At 34.2% G+C, this 20881-nt stretch overlaps 1 protein-coding gene across 6 annotated transcripts in view; it reads right to left on the minus strand.

Moving 5' to 3' along the window:
* Window positions 1-902: 902 nt before the first annotated feature.
* The window catches only part of INTS8 (integrator complex subunit 8), a 54690-nt gene continuing 34711 nt past the window's right edge, over window positions 903-20881 (minus strand). For 3 of the 6 annotated variants that reach the window (XM_016431823.2, XM_001368819.4, XM_016431825.2), the window contains 12 exons: window positions 19176-19297; window positions 16437-16621; window positions 15534-15567; window positions 12029-12085; window positions 11894-11955; window positions 10623-10741; window positions 9516-9619; window positions 6823-6873; window positions 5383-5456; window positions 5233-5297; window positions 4887-4930; window positions 903-1118 (listed from right to left, as the gene is read on the minus strand). In XM_016431823.2, coding sequence (XP_016287309.1) covers window positions 1002-1118; window positions 4887-4930; window positions 5233-5297; window positions 5383-5456; window positions 6823-6873; window positions 9516-9619; window positions 10623-10741; window positions 11894-11955; window positions 12029-12085; window positions 15534-15567; window positions 16437-16621; window positions 19176-19297 — 1034 coding nt within the window. In that variant the 3' untranslated portion in view covers window positions 903-1001. Of the gene's footprint in view, window positions 1119-3431; window positions 3541-4886; window positions 4931-5232; window positions 5298-5382; window positions 5457-6822; window positions 6874-9515; window positions 9620-10622; window positions 10742-11893; window positions 11956-12028; window positions 12086-15533; window positions 15568-16436; window positions 16622-19175; window positions 19298-20881 lie in introns of all 6 variants that reach the window. The other 3 variants (XM_056823305.1, XM_016431824.2, XM_056823304.1) reach the window with 2 other exon arrangements.

The raw sequence follows: 20881 nt of genomic DNA on the forward strand, positions 1-20881 counted from the left end.
TAGCTACATTTTTGGGGCTCGTGCAACAAAGTTCATTCTGATAAATTAGGAATGTTACTGTTTGAGATGTTTTGGACTAGATGAGTGCCACTTTAAATTGTACTCTGGAAGTTCAAGAACTCATTTGATTGGTGCTATTCAGTTAATTCTTGAAAAAATTCTTGACTGTTTACAGAGGTTTAAGTTATAGAATAAGATGATGACATTTTCATTACAGCTGTCATAGCATTCTGCTAATACATGAACTTTTGTGAATTTCAGAAAGATGAGTAAAATCTTTGGGTAAGAACAAAGAAGATAAAACAAGAAAAAGGTTGGCTTTTCTAAACTCCAGATTCAGTAAATAGCTGTGCACATCTTAATCAGAGCTTTGTTTAATATACAGGTTGTTTTAATATAAAACCTTTGTATATTATCACAATGATTTTAGTAGGGAAAACTTTTATATGAAAAAATAGCTTTATATCAAAGAAAATATCCCCTTTTAAGGTACTTTTTAAAAACTGTAGAGACTAAAGTCATTTATGTTCAGAAAATTTAGGGTTCCCCTCAAAAAGTACATTATGAAAAAGGACAATATGAGATGATTTAAAGTAGAAAAGACTAAAGCAGAATAAAGATGTATATACTAGTGGCTTCTAGAAAACTTACCGGAAAAATAATGTAAGAACTCAAAGCGGGAGCACTCAAGAACTTGGTGTAAAAAGAAAAGCTTCTATGTAAATATCTTAGCTCAGCAGCTAAGCAACTGGACTTCATCAGAAAAAAAAATTACACTATATTATTTCTGCTACTTGACCTGTGAAATCTTTTCTTCTTTTGAAGAAACTGCACTAAGTTAATTTTCCCTAAAATGTTTCAGTGCATTGCTTGCGGAAAACACCACCACTTATTTGTACATATATTGTATAAATGTAATATTTTAATACTGTTTATTTTAAACTTTGTTTAAAAAAATAAAGTTAATCATACTTTTTGAATGGGAAATGTCTTTCTTTACTTTAAAAGTAAAGTTTTGCCATTGCTTGGAGAAATTTCTTCTTTCTTCTCTGGGCTGCCAGTTGTAATACTTCTTCAGGATTACTCATATTCAGTTCCGTCTGTCCAATGGCTTTTATCTTTCAAAACAAGACAGGTATAAAATTTACTATATATCTAATAATGCTATGTTGTAAATTCACATAGCAAAAAATTAATTTGTATCTAACGAGACATAAAATATAATTGAATATTAAAACAACTTTCAGCTTAATCTGTATAAAATAATGGACTTTGGTTTCTATCCCACCTCCTCCCCTTTTATCCTCTATCCCTCAAGAGTATATTTAGCTTCACATAATTCCTGTTCTCAAGCTGAGAATATACCTTAACAAGGTACTTTTCTATTTTAACAATGTAATTTTCTATTAGCCATTTAAAAATCCTAAAATGCAGTAAGCCAATATTCTATAGCATAGTCTATTCACATGGTTTTAGTTTGGGTTGAGACTTTTACACAAAACAAACATCAGTCCATAAACAAAACAAAAAATCTGTCCTAAAGCCTTAAATCAGTAAACATTTATTTGGCCCATACTCTGTGCACTGTGCTAAGTCCTTGGGTATACAAAAAAGGCTAAAGACAGTCCCTGTCCTCAAGGAGCTCACAATCTGAGAAGAGTGAGCTTTCCAGGTATAGAAAAATGCCTGGAACAAAGGCTGAGTGTCTTGTCTGGAAGGGCAAGGCAGCCAGTATGTCACTGGACAAAAGAGCATGGATTGGGGCAGGTGGGGGGGGGAGAAATATAAGATATAAAAAGAATTGAAAGGCTCATATGAGGAAAGGAAGACAGTGCTGCCAGTGCAGAAAGATGGCCAAAGAGAACTGGGGTGGAGGGGCAGGGTCAAAAAATTGGGAGTTACAGTGTTAAAGAGGGTTTAATAAAGAAAGGTGTGCAAACCTTAAAATTTCTTAGACTTATGAATGTTGGAAATTTCACCATTGGGAAATTTCATACTTGAAAAATTTCCTACTGATAGTAAGAACTCTATTGGAATGTGAAAACCCTTGGCATGGGAGGGTCCTTCTCCCTACTTAAGACTACTTTAGGACAGAAATCTTTTGCTAAACAATGGAAAGGGCTCTGACCTATGCTTAAGCATAGAACAATAAGTTCTTTGAGTCATGATTGATTTTAGAATTGATACAATAGAGATACTTGGAATGACAGAACCAGGTCTTGGAACTTACAATCTCCACCCTACTCAGTCTAACAGGATTTAGGAAGGGCTGTAGCATAGATCAAGATTTAATTATTTGAGAATATGACCTACAACAGACATGTGCAAAGGAAACAGACCTCTGGGAGGTCCTGGGTTAAGCTAGAGCCACCATTGGCACAGGGGAGACATCGACAGTGATTGGTAGATGTGAGAACTGAGGGGAGGGGACTTAGATGGTTTCCTTAAAGATAGCAGGAGCTGAGGAGAGAAGGAGGAGGTTTTGCTCTGAGCGAGGTGGCTCTGAAGGAGGACTGAGGAGGTTGCTCTCTGTTGGAGGACCAGGAGAGAAGGTTGGCTCTGAAGGAGGAGAATTCTCTGGAAACATTTCTTGAAAGGAGGCTCTCTTGAAGGTGGAGCCTGAGGTTGGCATGAGAAGCCTTACCTAGAGAGATCTTGGGTGAGTGATAAAACCAACTGACTGATTTATTCATTCTTATTCCTTTCTTACTTTCTCTCTTTTTCTATTGATTAATCAGTGTATTATAAATTAAATTTCTCTATAAAACCCAGTTGGCTTGGGCATATTCATAAATTGGGAATATATTCCCTGGCGATCATCTTATATAAAACCAAGACACAGTAGAAAACATATTTCAGCGGTCATAATTTATATATATATTTCCCTTGCTCCCAAACATTTTAATTATCACAGTTTATGGCTCCCACTCTCTTATCTACAACTATTTAACACTCAAAACTATTTTAAATCTAACAGGTGGAGGGAGATGTCAAAAGCCAAAAGGTTATGACTGGAAAATGGAATTTCAGAACTCCCAAACATGGGAGGTGGGACATTTGTTGGTGATGGTCAAAGGTCTGAACATCTTTATGGGTATGGTAAAGGGGAAACTTATGGGATGTGAATATGTTGAGGAATGAAATGAATGTCTGAAGGAGAGAAAAATGACAGGAATTTGTGTTACTTTACCTTAGCCATATATACTTGTTTTTTCTTTTACACAGAAATGCCAGAAACAGAAGATGGAAAGAATAGTGTTGCTGTGTTGATTTAGAAATTTTAATCTTTACAGTTGCTAATTACCTGATAGCAAAGGATTTTGAAAATTTTGCTGACTCTCAACTTATTATCAAGTTATAGATTAAATCTAATAAACTATCACAAAAATAAGGAGAGACTGGTTTATTTATGCAAAGGACTTTTGATTCACCTTATCTCTGGGGTACTGATGAAGCACCTTGGGTTTGTCACTCTCTCTTATTCCTATTGAGCCTGGATGTAACCTCAGGTTTTCCTGCTTCTAGATCCAGCCCTATCAACTAAGACATTTCGAGTTACAGAGGGGTAATTAGAATTGGGCTGTTATCTATCTCACTATGACAACTTTTGCATTAAACTTTTCTAAGAAATGGTGATGAGTCACTGCATGTCCCACCTTGTGGAACTGACAACTTTTAAAAATCAGGTTGCTTAGAGACTTAGGTTCTGGGTTCAAACCAGACCTTAAACAATTCTTGGCTATGTGACCTAGGCAGGTCATTTAACCCCAATTGTCTAGCCCTTATCACTCTTCTGCCTTGGAACCAATATTTAGAAACCATTCTAAGACAGAAGGTAAGGGTTAAAAATACACAGACACACAAAATCCATATATTATAATCCATATATTCATCTCATCTCTCCACTCACAAAGTTATCATTTTATTTTGGACTCATCAAGTATCATCTGTATTATTCTAAAAGCCTCCTAACTAGTCTTTCTGCTTCAAGTCTATCACCGCTCCATTCTATCTATCCTATTGCACTGCTGGCAAAGTAGTACTTTCTTAAGACCACAGAACTCTCTTACTGAATCAACTCCAATGGCTTATTACCTTAATACCTCTAGGATAAAACAAACTTCTCTGCTTAGCTATTATAAAGCTTTATATTACATTGCCCTAAACTGTCTATTCAACCTCACTGAAACATTACTTTCTTCTAGTCTGAAATCCCACCAAATCGATCTCTTTGTTAGACTCCCATCTCCTGGCCCTATGCCACACTCCCATGCCTGAAAGTCACTCCATCTCACCTTCCTCTCAGAGTCCTCTCTCCTTTATGGTACAACTCAAACTCCTACATGAGGTTTTTCCTGATCTCCCTCCCTCTCTCAAATTACTTATATTTAGCTACTTTAGTTATATTATATATATACATACATATATATATATACACACTATATATATTCCCTATTAAAAAGCTCCGTAAGGCTTGCCTTTAATATTTATTGCTAGTTCTGTGACCATGGTTAAGTAACAACTTGAACCCTGATTTCTTTCTATGGTGAGAACACACCAATTTCACAGAGGTGTTTTGAACTTTCAAATAAAACAAATGAAAAGTAATTTACAAAGAATAAAATGCTATATTATGTCAATTATTGTTATTACTCTGGCTTCATTTATAGTAAGAATGTCAACATGCTCAGAAATAATTAAATTTTGTATAAAAGCTTTACTTGTAAGAAAATGATTCATTTAAGAAAAAAATGTGTTTTTGTTATAAGAAATGTTAAAAAATCAAATTCTATTGATTCTTGTCAGATAAAACAACACCATATATACCTGATTTCAATACTCTGGGCAGAAAAGTATACCACTCACCAAAGAAGAAACTAGCTTACCACAATTTGTCTTTTATCTGTTTCTCCTCTCTTATGATGTAGATCTAAATAGATTAGTTAAGAATAATGAGTCTTGAACATTATAAAATCAAGTCCAGAGAGAAAATATATTAAGAAATTCTGAAACATATTTTGCATGGCTTCACATGTATAATGGATATCATATTGCTTGCCTTCTCAATGGGTAAAGGAGAAAATTTGGAACTCAAAAAAACAAATGTTTAAAAGAAATAAATTCCAAATTTTACTTCATAAGTTTTTGTTTGGCAAGCATGCAGTGGCTTTAAATGCTTCTTCTTTCTTCACAAAAATAAACTACTTCATTAAGTTTATGATAAAAAGATACATGTTAAGTATTCCAAAATGGTAACATCCCATATGTAATCATAGTAGGAGTCCATAGCATCATAACTAAAAGAAAAAAAAAGAATTTAAGTTACTTTGATTATTAGACAAACAAAATTCAGCTTCATTTTATTTTTAAAATGATACCCACCTATTTTGTTCCTGGAGTGACTTAAATGCTGTTTTATAGTCAACTTCTCTGAGGAACTGACATAAAATTGCTACCTGCAAAGTGATAAAATTCTTTAAAAATTTTTTTTATTCCAAATCAACAATTTATCATCTCATTTCTAAATTTCTAAGGCATGTATAATGATTTTATATTCTTCCAAGAATACTTAATTTGAGCAAGTCTTGAAAACTATTTCAATTGAATTAGATAACCACAATGTCACCAATATATAGTACTGATTCTCAGATGGACAGATAGACAGACTTCCCTTAGGTATGTGGCCTAAAAATCTCTTCAATTATAAAAGAAATCTCTGGCTAAACTCTATCCAACTAATTTATCCTAAAACAGCAAAATATTATTCAAAAAAAATTTTTTGCCCCTAAAGATCTAGACACACATGTGGTTCAATGGATAGTGCCAGGAAATCATGAATTCACAATGCTAAGGCTATAATGACTGTTGATAAGTCACTTACCCTGTCTATCTCTCTTACAAGGCATAATAATAGCATCCACTTCCCACTGTTGTTGTGAAGATATAATGTGATAACAGTTGTAAAATTGTTTGCAAACTTCTTAAAGTACTATATCAATTTTATATTTTATACACATATGGTTATCGTCATTATTATAAAGTCAAGTTTTAGTATTCTGCCTATCTTTGTGAAACATTTCAGAACACTAAGGTGCCATAAAAGCCTAACAAGAGTCTTAATGTAATTAAGTATTACTTAGGAAAAGAGCAAATATCATAAGCTCCAACTAAAGTCATAAATTAAGCAAGATCAATCCTATTTATGAATACTCAGAAAACATATGAGTATGTCAGGTGGTGGGGTTACAAAGATAAATTAACAACTGCTCATTCTAGTAAAGAGCCTAAAATCCAGCAAAGGAAATAAGAAGGGAATAGAATTCATAATGCAAATTAAAATGTGATAAGTTCACAAAAGCAGACTGAAAAGAATCAGGAGAAATTCAAAGGACAAGCCTACTTTTGGCTGGGAGGTAACTAATACAGGTTTCACAGAAGAGCTGGGCCTTGAAGAATGGAAAGGATTTCAAAGGGCAAAGGTTTAGTTAAGACTCTCAATGATAAATTAAATAGCTGTTTGATTAACAAACAAATCTAATCCAATCTATCATTTCAGCTCTAATTTTACATACTAATTTCTTCTCTGAATAAGAATCTAATGTTTTTTGGAAGTTAATCTTTTTTCTAATATATAAAATTTTTTATTCTTGTTGAAATCCTACAAAGTCCTAAAAACATTTAAGAACATCAAAATATAATCACAAAAAAGTAACACTTTAAATTACCTATAATTCGGATAAAGATAAAACATACTCCCACAATAGCATATCTTTTATTTTAACATGCAATAAACATGTACTATTCTAATATTAGCATACTGACCTGTGTATGGCAATTCAGAGAGGAACAACATTTTATCATCCTTTTTATGACCTACAGAGAAAAGTAATTATGATTACTTAAAAAAAAAAAAACCCTTACCTTCTATCTGACCATCAATACTGTGTATTTGTTCCAAGGCAGACGAGTGGTAAGGGCTAGGAAATGTGAGTTAAAGGACTAGGAAGTATCAGGGGCAAGATTTCAACCCAGGATCTCCCTTCTCCAGTTGGATCCACTGAGCCACCTAGCTGCCCCCTATGATTACTTTCAAGCAATAATTTTATAAAAAGAAAAACTAGTGAGGAAACAAAATGGATAAAGTATGTCTATATTTTGACATGCCACTGAGACCTGTACCTGGAATAACCCTAAGGAACTGTATAATTTTATTCAAAAGCTTAGGGTAGGAAGAAGAGTAGCCCTATATATTAAGAAGATATACAAAGGGGCAGCTGGGTGGCTCAGTGGATCAAGAGCCAGGCTTAGACACATGAGGTTCTGGGTTCAATTTGGCCTCAAGACACTTCCTAGATGTGTGACCCTGGGTAACCCCAACTGCCTAGCCCTTACTGCTCTTCTGTCTTAGAACCAACAGGGAACAGGGTACCAAGGGGAAATTATTATTATTATTATTATGAAAAAGAAAAAGAAGAAATTTATGAGCAGGGTACCAAGGGAAAATAAGTAGCATAAAAGTCAAGAGTCATAGGAGCAAGTAGGTGGCTTGATGGATTGAGCACCAGGTCTAGAGACAGTAGTGCCTAGATTCAAATCTGGCCTCAGACACTTCCTACCTGTGTGACCCTGGGCAAGTCACTTAACCCCCATTGCCTAGCCCTTACTGCTCTTCTGCCTTGGAACCAATACTTCCTATTGATTCTAAGGCAAATGGAAAGAAAACAGAAAGGTTAATCATATCGTTATAATATACTAGATCACTTGGACAGAAAGAGGATAAGAAGTTTAGAAAAAAAATCACAAGTATGGTTTAAAGGTGTGCTAAAATGGAGATATGAAGGGGAATGAGGAAAGGAAAGAGTGGAAGAGATAAAAAGTTTTTAATTCTCTTAATACTTACTGGAGCTCTTTTTCCAAAAGGCAAAGCAACAATAATACTTTCTTAATAACCAGGCTTAATTTCATCTTTCAAAAGTTGGAAGAACAATGGAGGAATTCTAGTCTAGATGATTCTTAACAAGGAGGCACTGATTGCTAAGATACAAAGAGAATCTGAGGATTGCGAGAAGGGACCCTTCCATCCTATTATTGTGATAAAGAAGGAAAGGAAGGCAAGCCAACAAACTTCATCTATAGCCTAGATGAAGGGAGAATAAATCTCATAGGGTCCAGATATGATCCTATGACCAAAGATTCTATGAAGGCAGTCAGACTAGGATACAAAGAAAAACAATGTCACAGGGAAGAAAAGAGGAGTTGTCCAAGATCAACATGGCTACATTATGAACTTACCAACTTACATTAAATCAAAAACATGTATGAAAGCCAGGAAGCATGAATTCAGAAGTGTGAATAGGATGTGTAAGAATAGTGTTAGAAGTACTAAAGATTTGAGTAAGTTTATGATGTTGAAGAAAGCTCAGGATAAGAAAAAAAAGAGACTCCCAGGTGGGTGAGAAAATACCATTAAATAGGTGAGGGGATAATCTTATGGGAAAACACAAGAGAGACAGAGCAACACTGCTTCTGTGATCTACTAAGATGATCTTTTGACAGGAAAGAGGACAAGATAGATAGTAATGACTTGATGCCCAAGATAAGGAGATAACGAAAGGCATATAGATGCTCACAATGAAGTCAAGATGTGGATTCAAAAAGAACAGACAGATATATTTACTGAGGTTTTGTTTGATCTTCAAGGGTGGCAAGCTACTCCAATTAAAATGGGTTGTCTGCAAGAAACAGTTCTCCCTTATGTAAAAATGTAAAAACTTCAGTCCCCAGAAGTCCTTGGTATTTCCCAGAATTCCCTATAATCTCACCTGAATCTCCACCTGGGCGAGATCACAATTAGTATTTAACTGGCAGTAATGCCTCCCACGCTCTCTTCTCTGCCATTGCAATGATGTAGCAAGTGTAGCAAGTAAGCTAAGCATGGGGATTTTTAATTGGCTAATCAGCCATGGGCACATGGTTATTCTTTAATCCTTGATTTTGAATAATTCTTAATAAACCCCATAAAATATAATATTTTAATTAGAGATATAATTTTAAATTTAACACAGAGGACTTGAACAAATGCCTGAGTGAGCATCTGTTAAGAACACTGCTAAAGGGATTCTTATTCGGGTAACTACTGGAGGAGAGGCAGCTGGACACAGCATAGATAAAGTACTGGGACTAGAGTCAGACCTGAGTTCAAGTTCAGCTTCAAGAACTTTACTAGCTATGTGACCCTGAGCAAGTCACTTCATTTCCATTTGCTCTAGTTTCCTTAACTATCAAATGGAGTTAACAATAGCACCTGCCTCCCAGGAGTACTGTGAGGAATGAATAAGATATAATATGCCTGGCACATAGTATATAAATATTGTATATAAATGCTTACTTCCTTACTCCCCAACTCAAGAATTATCTTCACTACAAGTCACTAATTTTTTTATAAGCTTTTAACACCTTCTATTTTTTAAGTGCCATTTAGACATCAATTAATATGATAATAATGAACTACTCACCTGGTCTGTATAAACATCTGGTGGCACAGCCTTATTAAAGAAATCAGAACACACAGCTCCAGCTTGAAGGTAATAATGAAGAGCTGCTGAATACTGGTTTGTGGCTAAAGTGGGAAACATAAAAAGAATTATAATAATCTCAAAGTCTACATAGCACAAAATTAGATACAATGTAACTGGAAAATGTTATGATATTTATGTAAAGGGTAGTCAATTGACAGTTGTCTACTAATTGGGAAAAAAATGGATCTGTAAAAGTTCCAGTTCACATTTCTTATCAAGCAAATAATTATCAGGGATTTCATGTTTATTTTAAGTCCCAAGTAGGAATAAAAATCCACTCAGAGAAACTTGGGAAATTTAACATATTTGTTTTGAATATGTATTGGGGTCCTGAAAAATACAAGAGGGAGAATAGTAAAGTATGGTTCAAAGATAATTAAGATGAAAAATCTTATTAGGTCTGTACAGTAATGGAAACACTAGGTATTTCCTAGCCAAGAGAAAAATTAAGAAAAGAGTAATTCAGAGTCCTAATAACTCCCAAGGACATAGTCAATTATAACATTGAATTTAGTCCAGTTAATGTCCAGTTAGGATTTGGAATTCATTAACTGAGACATTTAAGTTTTATTCTTTCAAAAGGTCTGGATCCATTTTTTATTTAAACCCTTACCTTCCACTTTAGAATCAATACTATGTATTGGTTCTAAAGCAGAAGAGTGGTAAAGGCTAGGTAAAGGCCTGGGGTTAAGTTACTTGCCCAGGGTAACAGTTAGGAAGTGTTTGAGGCCATTTTTGAACTTGGAACCTCTCGTCTCTAGGACTAGCTCTCAATTCACTGAGCTACCCAGCTGCCCCCTGGATCCAACTTTTAAAGAAATAAGGGGATAACTGTCAATATGAAATTAGAATCATTTGAACCAAAAAGTTCCACATGGAAAAAATTATGCAAATCACTAAGTCTGAAACTCTCCATTTTTTTGGGGGGGGGGGGAGAGTCAGAATTATATAAAACACATGGAACTTAGATTTCTTAAGCTATACAAAAAATATTTTAATAACTAAAAAACAAAAAAACATCTATAACAAGTAAATACCACTTACCAAAATAAATATCTGCCTGAATAATTAACCAGGAATGATTGCTTGAGTTTATAGTAAGTGCATAACGAACCAGCTCTTTCACAGTAACAGCCACAGCTTCAAAGTCCACTGATTGAAGGCTGTAAGAATAGGACACCTAACATATAACATCACTTTTGAAATAAATCTATTCCAAATAACTAATAAGCATTCATGAAATATACACAGGAAAAAACTTAAGAGTAATATATAATTATCAACTTGAATGTCAGTTATCAGAAAAAATGCAAAAGAAACAACCTAGGATCACAATCAGAACTGCATGAAAATTTGAAATAAACTTCTTACAATGGACTAAATTATCAGGTGTTTTTCCCCCCAACATTCAAAGTGAGGGCAAAATACACCAATCAACAAGCAATTACAAAGCACTTAGTAAGTAAGCCTCACCAAAAAAAAACAAAACACCAAAACATATAAATCTAGTGAATGAAAATGTTTCACCTAAATTTCTGTTTAATTTGACCAAGTTAAAATGAAAATAATATTAAGAGTTTTGCAAGTGATTCTTGAAAATATTTTTGTCTTTGTATCTTACTACACAACAGAGTACCTGGAATATGGAAGGTACTAAATAGTTAACTGGCCCAAGTTTCAGTATCTCAAATAAAATGCAAAAGAATAAGGCTTTATTTACCTAAAATGTGCATTCTCTATTACAATATGCCCTCAAAGTAGCTAGAAATTTTTAGATATAATCACAGCTACCCGACTCCTTAAACTATGATCATTTAAATTTGAAAAACATTTTATAGGACACCTCAGTACATTTCTCCACTGAAATTTAACTCTAGTACTTCATCAAGGTATGGCAGTGATCCCGGGTTCTCCAAAGCTATACCAACAAAACCAAGATGGAAAAACAAGAGTATAAGCCCAGTGATATACTGTATATTTGTCATGTAAGGGCCAGACTAGCTAAATTTGGAGAGGCTAATTACCAGAAAGTTGTCCATACCTACTAATAAAGATGGTTTACAAAAGCACACAGGATTGCAATCTTTATTGGTAGAGGGGATTTAAGTATTAATTTAATTTTTAAATTATTATCCATATTTTAGAAAAAAACTATGTCCCTCACAGTAAAAATCTACCCAGATTGCTAAACTATCATTATTTTAGATAATCTTAAAATTGATCCAGATTTTAGTCAACCAATTTTTATTTTATTATGACTTCAGTTACTGAATATGCTAATAATTACATAAAAGATATAAAAAAACCTTACTTACTTGGGAATGGAAGAAGGCCAAATTGAAATGTGTTCAGCTGTAATCTCATTCACAAAGTTCTCCTAAAAATACATCAACAAATTAGTAAAATTATTTTTATCAAAGTTTTAAATGGATAAATCATGAAATACTAACCCGAACATTATGAAGTTTTACAAATAGAGATAATATTGTAGTTAAAACCAATGGTTCCTGAGAAGGAAAGAAACCAAAGAGAAAAAAGAAATTACAAAAATTGCACATTCTAATCCTCTTTTACCCTTAGAACTACTTTTTTTTTTTTTAAAGAAGTGTTTGCCCCCATGGTCACATGATTCATGTTGTTTTCCCCTCCCCTCTTCCCTACCCCATCCTGGAATTGACAGGCAATTCCACAGGGTTATACATGTATTATCACTCAAAATCTATTTCCATATTAAAATGAAGTATTTTTTAAAAATTATTTTTATTTCATTAACTACCAATTGCATGTTAAAAAAAACCTTTTTTGAATACCAAATTATTTCCCTCTCTCTTCTTCACACAACTTGAAATGGTAAGGAATCTGATTTGATATATATGAGGTCAATATTTTTATATTAGCCATGATGCAAAAGAAAACAATAAAAGAAAAATAAAATAAAAAGAATGCTTCAATCTGCATTCAGAGTTCATCAGTTCTCTCAGAACATTTTTCATCCTTAGACCTTCCTAACTGCCTTGGTTTGCTGTAGTTCAGAGTAGCTAAGTCATTCACAGTAACCACTGATACAATATTGTTACTGTGTACAATGTTCTTCTGGTTTTGCTCACTTCACTTTGCATCAGTTTATATGTCTTCCCAGGTTTTTCAGAAACCATTCTGCTCATTGTTTCTTGTAGCCCAATAGTATTATATCATAATCATGTAACAAACCTTGTTCAGCCATCCCTTAACTGACAGCACCCTCTCAATTTCCAATTCTTTGCTATCACAAAAAGCTATCGTTATTTTTATATCAATAGATTTTCTTTGATTTCTTTGGGATATAGACCTAGTACTGGTATTACTGGATCAAAAGGTATGCTATTTTATAGTCATTTGGGTAAAGCTTCAAATGGTTCTCCAGAATGGTTTGACTAGTTCACAACTTCACAGTGTCTCAATTTTTTCCACACCCTTTCCAACATTTGTCATTTTTCTTTAGTTATGTTAGTCAATTTGACAGATATAAAAGTGGTATCTCAAGATTGGTTTTAATTTGCATTTCTTCAATCAGTAATTTAGAGCATTTCTTCATGAGATTTCTTCTGAAAATTGCCTGTTCATACCCTCTGACCATTTATCAACTGGAAAGTGGCTTTTTTAAAAACTAAATTTGGCCCAGTCCCCATGTTTGAGAAATGATGTCCTTATAAGAAAAATTTGCTGTAAAAATGTTTTCCCAGTTTCCTGTTTCCTTCTCATTTTGGCTGCATTGATTTTGTCTGGTACAAAAACATTAAAAAACAAAGACTAATTTGGTATATGAAATGTGATATTGGTCTGTGTCTGGTTTATGCTAAGCAGTTTTCCAGTTTTCCTGGCAAATTTTATTAAATGCTAAGTCCTTACCTCCAAAGTTTGGATCTTTGGGTTTACTAAACACTAGATGATTATAGTCATTTACCTCTGAGCACTATGGTCCTAATTCAGTCCACTGCTCCATTATATTTCTCAAACAGTAATGAATTGTTTTCATGATTACCGCTTTGTAACATAGTTTGAAATTTGGAACTTCTAGGCCACCTTCTTTAACATTTTTTCATTCCCTTGATATTCTTGACCCTTAGTTCTTCCCAAATGAAGTTTGTTACTATTTTTCCTAGCTCTATCAAATGATTCTTTAGTAGTTTGGTATGGCACTGAATAAGTTAATTTGGTTAGGTAGAACTGTCATTTTTATTACATTAACTCAGGCTACCCACAAGCACTTTTCTTCAATGGTTTGAGGAAAGTGTTATGTAATTGTGTTCATATACTCCCTAGGTTTATCTTGGCAGGTAGATCCCCAAATATTTTAAATCACCTACAGTTACTTTACTTTGCTTTATTTATTTTAAAGCCCTTACTTTCCATCTTAGAATCAATGCTGTATATTGGTTCCAAAGCAGAACAGTAAGGGCTAGGCAATGGGGGCTAAGTGACTTGCCCAGGGTCACACAGATAGGAAGTATCTGAGACCAAATTTGAACCAAGGACCTCCCATCTCTAGGCCTGGCTCTCAATCTACTAAGCTACCACCCAGCTGTCCCTACAGTTATTTTAAATATTTCTTTCTCTCTCTTCCAGTGAAGTTTTGAACATTTTAACAGGATTTTACCCTTAGAAGAAGATTAAAAACAAGATCTTTAACCTAAATTATTTCATCTGATATGATACTCAACAATAACTTGTTTGTATTCTTTTCTTTCTTTATTTTTTTCAGCCCTTACTTCCTGGCTTATAATCAATATTTATGTATTGGTTCTAAGGCAGAAGAGCAGTAAGGTTTAGACAATGGGGGTTAAGTGACTTGCCAAGAGTCACACAGTTAGGAAGTGTCTGAGGTCTGGCTCTCAATCCACTGAGCCACCTAGCTGCCCCCTTGTTTTCTTTTAGAGGATGAGACAACAGTTTCACTTTTTGCTACCTTAAAACTAGGGCTCTCAATTTATGGCAAAGGTCTAGTATCTAGACATATGTTCTCTTTGGTCTTAGCTTACCTCAGGAACTGGGTTCTCTACTCAGTACCCAAAGTGACTAGAAAGCCATTTTATAACTATGCTCATCAGTTATCAAATTGTGCTTGCCAGCGATACCACTATTAGGTCTATGCCCCAATAAAATAAAAAAGGAAGGAAAGAAACTACATATATATACACACACACACCCAAAAATATTTGTGGTAGTTTTTTTGTTGCACCCCAAAAATGAAAACCCTGGGTCTATTCTCCTTTGGGGAATTGGTTAAACAAATTGTGATATATGAATGTAATAAAATATTATTGTGCCATTAGAAACGATGAGTTCATCAATACAATGACAATTTCAGAGAAACTGGGAAAACCTTTATTAATTGTTATAGATTAAAGAAAGCAGAATTAGAACAATTTACACAATAACATTATAGAAAAAAACATATTTAGACAACTGATGAAAAAGATTCTGATCAATGCCATAATGAATCACAAATACAAAAATAATGACAAGGGAAAAGGCTTTAACTGCCTGACAGATGATGGAACTTATAATTCATAAAGAGATACAATTTTGGATATGGCTAATGTGAGATTTTTCCTTGCAAAACTATGTTGCTAAGTATTGATTGGAGGAAGGTAATGTTTTTTAAAATTACTTCATGGAGGCAAGAGTGGAAGATAAAAACAAAAATAAACTTTCAAACAATGAAATAAAATCTTCACTTATGTATCTTTTCCTCATGGATATTATTCTTCAGTCAGAAAATATTTAGTATTTGTTATTAAGGGAAAAAATACATTTAACATTCTCCATTTAGATCACATTACCCCTAAGCTTTATGGTTTGAAATTATAAAAACAAATTGAAAACTGATCCCTGAGTTCTCCTGGAAAAACATTTCAGTTCAATTTTACCCAAAAATAACATCAACAATATGATCAATTTTCTTATCAAACTTACCCGTAGTTTTTTGATAAAAGATAGCAGTTCACTCCTATGTAACAAAAAGTTTTTAAAATATTATTTAATTATCATAAAATCTGTCAAACAAGAAAAAAATTTTTTGAAAGCTTGTTTATAAAGCTGAATGTTAAGGAAAAGCCAATCCTAGCTTTCTAATTATACACACATGAAAGAAATCGTTATTACTATATTATTTCCTCTAAAATTCTCAGACCTGAATAACACTTCAGTATTATTATCTATCATATCTTATACTATATATTAATGTTACATATATTATTAGATACTGAATTACTTTAGTAATCTTAATTTTCAATTTTGCTATATTAAATTTAGCAGTCAGATATAACATCCTAAAATGATCAGCACCAACACAAGTTGCCACTTGCAGCCAGAATGATCACCAAGGATTTATATTTCACCAAAGTTATGACCAAGAGACTCTTAAGAATGAGTGTTTTTTTAATGTGGTATGTTTCAGAAATAGCAACTCAAACATACACACTTTTAAGAACATAACAGAAATAAAGAAAAAAGATCTTGCATGTCTCTCAACAATGAAGTAGAGGTTTTTAACACTGCCTTCCCCATGAGACCATTATTCTGGAGAGCAGACTTCTTTGTTTCTCCATCACAAACTGGTTACTGCACTTACCTGTCTTCTTAACTGTATGTATGTGCTGCATTTACTCAGACTTACCTACCTATGAGCAAAGAAAACCTTAAAATTAAAACAAAAAAATGATCATCAACCCTACTGACCATAAAATATCTAATGCTACATTAGGCCTAAGAAGCTCTCAGTTCAGGTCCCAGTTACTGTCATGGAGAAATTAATTAATTAAAGCCTCACCCATTTTTTATATAAAGAAGAAAAACATATAACTAGCAGAAACTTACCTGTACATAATACCCAATGTAGATTCTCTTTGCTTTATTAAACTAATCCTCCCATCATTGCCTCGCTTATGCTGACTGGATATACTACAGATCTGAACAACCACTTCCCAAAGGTCTTTAGCAGTTCGGGTACTTTCTTTAGGGCCTGGGAGTTCTTTACATGTAGCTGCCAAAAGCTGTCCCAGCTATAACGAGAAAAAAATGAAACCGCATACACAAAGGAAAACAATATCATTTTGTCATAGTTTTCTCTTCAGAGTGTATCTGAATAGAGATAACACACATAAATGTTTAAGGTCCAAACCAAATTTATTTCATGTTGTGTTATTAAAAGTGGACCACTAATTGCTCTGATTCTCTAAAGTTGAAAGTGAAAGTAGAATCATAATTTCTCATTAATTTTATATTAGAATAAAATACAACTGATAATATGTACTATAGCATTTTAGGGGGCAGCTGGGAGGCTCAGTGGATTGAGAGCCAGGCTTAGAGATGGGAAGTTCAACGTTCAAATCTGGCCTTAAGACACTTCCTAACTATGAGACCCTAGTCAAGTCATTTAATCCCTATTGCCTAGCCCTTACCACTCTTCTGCCTTGTACCAATATACAGTATTGATTCTAAGACAGAAGTTAAGGGTTAAAAAAAATAACATTTTATATTTCTATAGTTCTTTACAACTTACATAGAAGTCTAAGGTGGGAAATCCTGATAGACCCAACATAGTAAAAGGATCAGAATTAAGGATAACCAAATTGTTCTAGGAACTTCCATCTCTCAGGTCATGAGAGATTCCTCTCTCACAAAACAGAAGTACAGGTAGATATTATAAGTTGGCCTGAAACAGGGATGCCAAAGTCCTTTAACTCAAACTAATTTTATGCATACAGGAGTTAGATATACTTAGTTTAGAAAAACAACAAGCAGTAGTTAAACTTTTGGCTAGTCATGTAAAATCATTTTTTAAAAAGTCAAGTATCATCAAACAAACACATATATATACACACACACACACACACAAACACAACTGGTATGTTACTATTTCCTTTATATCATACTTAATGATATGTCATCTGAAATTACCCCTGCAAATCCATCCTGACATGCTTTTAGAAGGGGAAAGGAGCACTTGTAGCAAAAGAAAGGCTCGTTTCATGTTAAAGCCAGAAGTTAGAACCACGACTTTTTTTTTTAAACCCTTATTCTCTGTCTTAGAATCAATACTAAATAACAGTTCTGAGGCAGAACAGCTTGGCTAGGAAATGATCTAAGTGATTTGCCCAAGGTCACACAGGACAGTGTCTAAGGCCAAATTTGAACCCAGGATCTCACATCTTCAGGCCTGCTTTTCTGTCCACTGAACCACCTAGCTGTCTCTGGAACCAGATTCTTGATAGTCTATTTCCTTCAAAAATGAACTTATTATGCTTTCCATTCAAACTCTGGTCCTTGAAGTGCCTTTATCCATCTACTTTCCCTTCCTGGAAATGCAGGATACAGACCCTCAAATTGTTTTTATGTCATACTTTTCATTTCCCACAGAATAATAGGATGATAGATTTATTCAGATATACTTTCTATCTTATTCATGCATACCACCATCTTGTACTCAGCTTTAAAATCCAACATGAATTACAAACAAAATACCTAACAAATGTGAATTTTAGCAACCAGGAATGTATACACCCCCCCACTTAAGGATTAAGCGTGGGGAAGGAAGGTCTATGATCCATGTGTGCTAGCAAGTGACAAATCAGAAACAACTGACTGACCCCCTGGTCCATCCAAAGCCAAGTTTAAGCTACCATTGGTACACATAAAACACAGGAAGTGATGCAAAGAACTGCCTTTCTATTTCGCACCACTTCCTGGGAGAGGAATTTGGCAGTGGAACTTGATCATGGAGGAGCTCGAGCTTGAGACCTCAGATTACTTTCCTTAGACTTTCACATGCTGAGTGCAAGGCTTACTTCTCTTTCCTTGGCTTTTCTGGAGACACAAGCCTCTGGAAAGGCCCATCTCTTGGGACTCCTTTTCCCTTGGCTTTATAGAGGTACTACCCTCTGAGGAGGCCCCTCATCTTGGAGAAGGCCTTGTGGCTGGAAGCCATGCTGGATTTAATCTTCTGGCCCCTTGTCTTGGCTGGGGCCTCTGAACTCTTGCCTGGTATTTCTCTTTTTTTCCTCTCTTTCTTCCTTAATATCTTCACTATATGGTAATATGGTAAATAAACCACCATAAAATTCCATTCTGACTTGAGTATTTCATTGGGATTTAGAATTTAAATCCCTGGCGGCCAACTAAAAATATATTCAGTCCAACTGTAAGTTTTACCCCTAACATAAGGTCTAAGAGTACAAAAAGCTGTCTAAACCAAATGCTGCTACTTCCTTAAAATCTCTCATGATATTCTTGTGGATAAGATGAAAAAATGTAAGTTAGAATGTGGTAGAGTTGGATGGATTCATGGTTGAATGAATGGCCATTAAAAGTCTTAAATAATAGATCAAAACCAACCCAAAGAGTGAGGTGTTGAAGGACAGTAACACAATATTTTTATCAGTCACCTGGATCAAGGCACAGAACATATAAAGCATCTGAAAATCTATGATGTAATAATATTTTAAAATATTTTTATAATACTAAAATGTGCTTTAAAGAGTTTCCAAAGTATTTCAGACCTAAGTAAGTGGTAGCACCAACCTCCACATAATTTTTTCACATTAATATCAATATTACCTTCACATAGGGGTTACTTTGAAGCAGGAAGGATGGAACTTGAAGAGTCAGGTATTCATTTTCTCGCCAATTTAACATAAAGGCAACACACTCCTCTGCCACAACTTGTCTAAGTGGGATATCTAAATGAGTAAAACCAAATAATGTTTGAGTAACTACTACAACATTTAAGTCGAAGAAACAGAAAAATATTTAAATCGAGAATTTCTATATGTACCAACTGCTTAAATCCAAGGCCTTCCTACAACTGTTGATGCTAACATTATTATTATTATAGTTTTATTAGGTTGAGTACCCAATTCTAAATTCTTGTCATTGTCTAGATCATTCCAATTTGAACCTGCCTGTGTTTTCCATCTTGTGATAATCTACTGTGTGATAATCTAAATCAAAAATGCAACCTCCCCATTTTTCTCATTTCAAAGAATATATAACATTTATTAAGTACTATGACTTAAAAAAATCCTACCACATCCTCAAAATCAAGTGATGCAAATAAAGGAGCTTTAAGCATCTAAGAGACTAAGATGACTGTTGAACATCTATTCAATAAATATTACTCATTCTCAAATATCCAAAGGCTTAGAAAGTTGGAAGGAATTTGGAACCAAAATAGGAACCAAATTCCTTATTTTACATATAAAGAAAAGGCAGCCCAGAAAACCTGACAACCCAAAGACACAAAGAAAATAAGTAGTAGAGAAGGTATTTGAACATATTCCTTTCATAAAGAAAGCTTACTAAAAAGTAATCTTCAAATGTAGAAAATGCATTTCCATTCTCTTCATCAACAAATGTGGGGAGGTAGAATATGCAAATATTGCATCAGATACAGAAATGTTGATTAATTTTGCAGAACTCAATTTTTTCCTCTTTTAAAAATCTTTGTTATAACATAGGGCTATATGGGCAGTGGAAGGAGGAAGAACAAATACAACTGGATACATTTAAAAACATATTTGAAGTCAAACAGGAGATCAATTTTTAATCTTGTGGGGAGGGGAAGAATAGTTTCTTGGCAAAGATACTGGAGTAGCTTGCCATTTCCTTCTCCAGCTCATTTTGCAGATCAGGAAATTGGGGCAAACAGGGTTAAGTGAGGCAAATTTAATAAGTGTCTGAGGCCACATTTGAACCCAAATTTTCCTAACTCCAAATTCCATACTCTATCTACTAAGCAACCTAAATGCCCCTAATGAGAATACTGCATAGCTAAAATCTATATAAGTAAATCAACAAACCCAACAAGCATTTATTAAGCACTTCCTTTGTGCTAAGTTCTATAAGAGTAGAGAATTCAAAGACAAAAGAGAAGCAGTCCTTGTCCTCCAAGGAGGACAAAACTGAAGTAGAAGGTAGCTTTTTGTTTTAAATTTAAGAGGCAATAAAAGCTCTCTACCACCTGTGTAAAATTCAAGAAAATACACTTTAATAACTTTAAAAGTTTTAACACTAGGGGACAGAGATCATGTCTCTATGTGTAGCTCTACCAGCAATAATGTATAAACATTTAAGTTCTGCCCCTGTTCAAACATTTTTAAGAAATACCAAGAAAACCAATAAATGGAGTTGCATGCTAGGAGCTAACATAGCAACACAGCACTTTCTCTGTCTCTCTGTCTCCTTAGTCTTTCTGACTATCTTCATCTCTGTCTCTCTCTCCATATATGCATATATATAAAATCACTCACTCTCTGGGGCTGCTA

This window comes from Monodelphis domestica, chromosome 3 (assembly GCF_027887165.1).
Source record: "Monodelphis domestica isolate mMonDom1 chromosome 3, mMonDom1.pri, whole genome shotgun sequence".
NCBI lineage: Eukaryota > Metazoa > Chordata > Mammalia > Didelphimorphia > Didelphidae > Monodelphis > Monodelphis domestica.